The sequence below is a fragment of the Erinaceus europaeus genome, chromosome 2 (genome assembly GCF_950295315.1).
Source record: "Erinaceus europaeus chromosome 2, mEriEur2.1, whole genome shotgun sequence".
In the NCBI taxonomy this organism is placed as follows: domain Eukaryota; kingdom Metazoa; phylum Chordata; class Mammalia; order Eulipotyphla; family Erinaceidae; genus Erinaceus; species Erinaceus europaeus.
The window spans coordinates 7,587,889-7,593,335 of record NC_080163.1 but is presented as its reverse complement, the minus strand read 5'-3'; the positions used below and the strand labels follow the sequence as shown (position 1 = coordinate 7,593,335).

Sequence of the window (5,447 nt, the reverse complement as noted above, 5' to 3'; positions counted from 1 at the left end):
TCGCTTCACAATCGGTGAAGCAGGTCTGCAGGTGTCTGTCTTTCTCTCCTCCTCTCTGTCTTCCCCTCCTCTCTCCTCCATTTCTCTCTGTCCTATCCAACAACCACAATATCAATAACAACAATAATAATTACAACAATAAAACAACAAGGGCAACAAAAGGCAATAAATAAATAAATACTAAAAAAAAAAGATAAGTGCCCGCTTCCCCACACCTTAGAGTCTTTGTTAAAACATAAGTTCTTTTACCCCATGAATCACCCAGGAACTTCCAGATAATCGCTGATTACCATGTCAAATAAAAATAATAATAATAATAAATAAATAGGAAAGATACATCCCCCAATACTCAGTTGGCTAAGGCACCAAACCTCTTTTTTTTTTTTATTTTAATAAATAAAAAAAAGATGCCCTGCTAACCACGATGCCCTGCTAACCACGAGAAGCAGATTGTTTGTGTTTCTTCCACAGGAATCCCGGAAAAAAACATCTGGACCCCTGCACACCCTGACATCACCCATTAGATGGCACGACTACAGTGGCACACTCCCCCCCCCGAAATTGTACCTCCATGTGGCCCAACCTGCTTCTCTCTCACCCAACTCTGAGGTGCCAGCACAAATAAAGATTTGTGTTCCCTCTTCACTCTGGATCTCCTCTCTCTATCCTCTGCGGTGCATCCCGACAAGGGAAAACTCCCCCCATCTTTGGATAGAGGTCTGGGAAAGACACCCCCTTGTTATCCTCTCTCACCAAGATGAGAAAAGGGGAAAAAGACTCAGTTTCTCCCTTTTCAGACTCTCAAGCCCACAGAGACATCACTGCCTCACCCCACTAACTGCAGGCCATATGGCTGCCTGCCTTAAGGTTCATTCAAAGTTCACATAGTCACCCAGAGTTCACACAATTACCTCACTTTTGATCACTACAGAAAGCATACTCCATCAAACACCTCCCTGACATCAGTCAGTGAAACTCCAATCTTTATTTCCTTATAGCCTTTGATATCTATCATGCTCTGTTTATCTTCTCTCTTTCTCACCCTGCTGGTTTAACCCCTATGTTTCTCTCAAATACCTTTAGATAATTAAGCTGCTTGTATCATGGAGAATAATTGTCTTGACCTTTCTGTATCTCATTAATTCCTGTCATACAAACCCCCTACCATAAGGGCGAGATGACCTTTATGAAACCTGTAATTTCTGATATATTTGAAAAATGTTCTTTGTCTGAATCTATTTAAACCCATGTCCACCTGCCAACAAAGGAGAGTGTTTCAATTCTCTCTGGTGTCTCTTGCCTATATTGTTGTGTCACTTGAACGAGTAAGGGAGAATTGGTCATTTGCCTTCCTTGCTGGTAATCACCCTGCAGGAATGCCAGCACAGATGGATTCCCCACTGAGCATGGGCTCCTGTTGCCCCTCATCCTTGGGCTGCAGGGAGCATTAGAAGTGCTGACCCTGCTCCTGCTGGGTTGCCAGGCTGTACAGTGTCCATGTGGGCCTGTATCTGCTCCACAACCTCCTCTTCTTTTTCCATTAAGTGATTCATCAGTAAGTCACAGACCTGAGGGGGAAGAAGGAAAGGCTGGTCTTAGAGGCCGAGGCCAGGCAGAGGGGACCCCACTGAACTCTTCACCCAGCATCCATGCCCTGGCCCTGGCCTCCACTGTGGGCCTTCCTGTGCTGAGTGGGTGCAGCTGTGGGCACCAGGAAAGGTGTTCTCACCGTGAGTGTGTTTGGTGAACCACAGGATGAAAACTGGTGGACATGAAAGTCCTCAGAGGAGCTCTAATGGCCAGTAGAAAGTCCTGCAGAGCAAGGCTGGCATAGTAATGTAACTGAGTCCCAGAGAGGTGCCCCACCTAGGGGCTGGATCCCTCCTTCTCCACTGGTCAACTGCTCTTGAGCAACCTACTGCCCCTCCCTCCTCTTTTATGGTTTCCTGGAGCCCCAGCCTGAGGGGGGAAAGATTGCCTTTGAGATGTGTGGTTGCTATTGGCTCTTGAATTCAGGCACCTGGAAGCAGTCTTTCTGGGAGCTGGGACAGCACAATAGTGATGGAAAAAGGGCAAGGTTTCAGGTTCAAACCCAGCACCACAGAATCCAGAGCGGAGCCTTTGCTCATGTCACATGAACACTTCACTTGTGGAGCACATGACCTTGACATTGAAGATCAAGGTGACAGGAAATGGGGAGCAGGCCCAGAAGAGCCTGTCCTGTGAGGTGAGGGTCACTCCCTCTGTCCCCTGCTCATGGAGGATGACACTGAATGGAAAATTTTAATCTGAGGCCTCAAAGAACAGATCTTCACACAATGTGGCTGTGAAGCTGCCCTCCCCTGCTTTGCAGGGAGCTCCAGGAAAGAACCAGAAGGAAAGTGCCCCATCTGGCCTTCAGGTCTGCAGAAGCACCTCTAGGACTGAGGACATTGAGGACAGATGCCTCCTTTCCTCTCTGCATAGGGGCCTGTCTCCATGTGCACACTTCCTGTCTCTCAACCCTTCACAATAGAGACCTGAGGCCCCAGAGGCAGAAGGTAGATTCCAGCAGGGAGAGAAATCTGGTGCTCTGCAGGTCAGAGTCCTCTGGAGCCCAAGTCAGCCCCTCATCTGTCTTTCTGTCCCCACAGTGACTATCTTCACTACAGAGCCTGTCAATCCAATGTCCAGGGACAGATTGTGAGCTCCTGGGGGAATCCTGGGCTGTGGAAAATAGGGTGATGGAAACACTTACCTCAGAGTACCCACACATGAAAGCTTTATGACAGAGGATCCTGACAGCCAGTTTCAGCCTCTTCTCCAGCTCTAAGGCAAATTCCATGGCCTCCTGTAGTCCCTTCCAACTAGGTTGATCTAGGTCCTGCAGAGAACAGACAGAGCTCAGAACTGGCCATTGTGCTCTGTAGAACTACATCCAAACCTCCCACCTACTGAGTGAGTATAACAATATATTAATTAATTTATTTATTTTTACCAGAGCACTGCTCAGCTGTGGGGAATTAAACCTGGGAATTTGGTGCCTAAGGCATGAAAGTCTCTTTGCATAAGTATTATGCTATCTATCCATGCCCACTAATAATTTACATTATTATTTTTTAGTTGAGCAGTTATGGTGGTGCAGGGAATGGAAACTGAAAATTTGGAGCCTCAGGCATGAGAATGTGTTTGCATTACCACTATGCTACCTACATTCCACCCCCAAAACTTTTGTCTACTGTTTTCTTATTGCCACCAGGTTTGTTTTTGGGGATTGGTGTGCAAAATGATTCCACATCCATCGGTCATTCTCTCTCTCTCTCTTTGATAGTAGGAAGAGAAATTGTGAGCAGCAAGAGGAAAGGTTAGAGAGAGACCTATAGCAATGCTCCAGCACTCAAGAAGCTTTCTTATAGTATAGCCACATGCCCCTTGGAATATGACTAAAATATGCCTACTAACTTTCTACAAAATGGAGGAACCCCCCAACTCTTCATCTGTTCTATTCCAGCCTTTAGGTTCATGACTGTTCAACAATTTGTTTGGCTTTGTATATTAACTCTCTTTTCAGCCTCCAGGTTCCAGATGCTGGCAGGATATGACCAGACTTCCCCAGACACACAACCCCACCAATGTGCCTTGGAGCTCCACTTTCCCAGAGCCCTTCCCCAATAGGAAAACAGAGAGGCAGGCTGGGAGTATGGACTGACATGTCAATGCCCATGTTCATCAGGGAAGCAATTACAGAAGCCAGACCTATCACCTTCTGCATCGCACAGTGACCATGGACCCATACTCCTAGAGCGCTAAAGAATAGGAAACCTGACAGGGGAGGGGATGTGATACAGAGTTCTGGTGGTGGGAATTGTGTGGAGTTGTACCCCTCTTATCCTAAGGTTTAGTCAATGTTTCCTTTTTACAAATAAAAAATATAAAGATCTAAATAAAAAATAAAACTAAAAAAAAAGTTTCCTGTTTACCCAATACAGATGGGATCTGGGGTCTTGGACCGTTGACTATGTGGATTGTAACTCGTGCATTTAACTTGGTGCAGCACAGCAAAGCCAGAAAAATCTCCCTCCCTTTCTTTATTTTTTAAAATTAATCAGAGAGGGAGGTAGAGATAGCATAATAGTTAAGCAGACAGCTCCCAGGTTCAATCCCCCACCCCAACAAAGCCAGAGTTGAGCAGTGCTCTGGTTAAAAAAATGACCCAAATAACTAACTAACTAATGAAATAACTAACTAACGAAATAAGTAAATTAGTCAAGGGGACCAGGCGGTGGCACACTTGGCTAAGCCTACATAGTATGAAGAGAAAGGACCGGCACAAATTTCCCAGCTCAGATATCTGGCTCCCCACCAGCATGGGGTCGCTCCACAAGATGTGAAGCAGGTCTGCAGGTGTCTATCTTTTGTCCCCCGTCGCTATCTCTCCCATTCTCTCTCAACTTCTTTCTGTCCTATTCAATAAAATGAGAGAAAATGACTGCCAGGGACAGTGGATTTATAGTGCTGACTCCAAACGTCAGCACTCAAGGAAAAAAAACAAAACAGAGACAGAATGGGGATCCACCCCAGCAGCCTGACTTCCACCTCCCAGAAGCCACCGGAGCCACAAATACCGCAGCCCTCGTAGCCAGAGAGTGCCTGGGCCTCAATCCACTCCCTCACACTCTACTTACAGGCTCAGAGGGTTCGTTGAAGAAGCACAGGGAACAACATTTCTGCAGCTCTATCAGATAGAAGTAGCCCTCCAGCTTCTCCTCAGACAACTCACAGAAGAACAATCCCGCCTCCTCCAGGGCATCTGCATCCTCCAGCAGCTTCAAACCCTGTGGGAGAAGTTGGGAGGGTGGGATGGTGCATGGAATGAGACCCCTCAGACTGGGCCCAGTGGGGAGAAGAGAAGTCAGGGAAGCCCCAGGACCCTTACCAAAGAGGAGTAGGTGTGGAAGGCCTGGAACTGCAGGCTCTTGACATCTTCAATTTTCTTCCAGATCCCAAAGAACATGTTTTGGCTTTTAGTTCAAATCACAGGTTCCCAGCAGAGCAGATGCAAATTTTCCTTCCAAACTTTGTTTTGGAAAAGCACCAGGATGGGCTCCCAGGGCACCGAAGTAGGGGGTCCAGGGTACTTTTGCTCTGGGACAGAAGGGGAGTCTGAGCAGAACCAGGTGACTGCCAGGGTCTGGGGCCTGAAGAAAGGATAATAAAGGAGCCACCAGCCAATCCAGTGGTAGGGGTCGTGGCCTGCAGGCTGCCTGTCCAATCCAGAGCAGAATCCTGGCCACGCCCTGGGGTGGGACAGTCTCACCCACAGCGCCAGGCTGCAGGGAGTGGAGGGTGGGGCTTGGCGCCTTCCCAGGGTGCCAGGATCCTAGAGCACATTCTGGGAGGTCACATGTTCTCACTAGGTGTTTTATTTATTTATTTATTATTTATTATTTATTCACAATTAGTTCTTT

General features: G+C 47.2%; 1 protein-coding gene across 1 annotated transcript; it reads right to left on the bottom strand.

Annotated features, from left to right (window-relative positions):
• Positions 1–1,424: 1,424 nt before the first annotated feature.
• LOC103123648 (ferritin light chain 1-like) lies at positions 1,425–4,993 on the bottom strand. Its single transcript, XM_007534307.2, has 4 exons — positions 4,916–4,993; positions 4,665–4,814; positions 2,738–2,863; positions 1,425–1,568 (listed from the first exon to the last, which is right to left on the bottom strand). The coding sequence occupies exons 1-4, from the start codon at positions 4,991–4,993 to the stop codon at positions 1,425–1,427; spliced, it is 498 nt and encodes a 165-aa protein (XP_007534369.2).
• Positions 4,994–5,447: the final 454 nt, after the last annotated feature.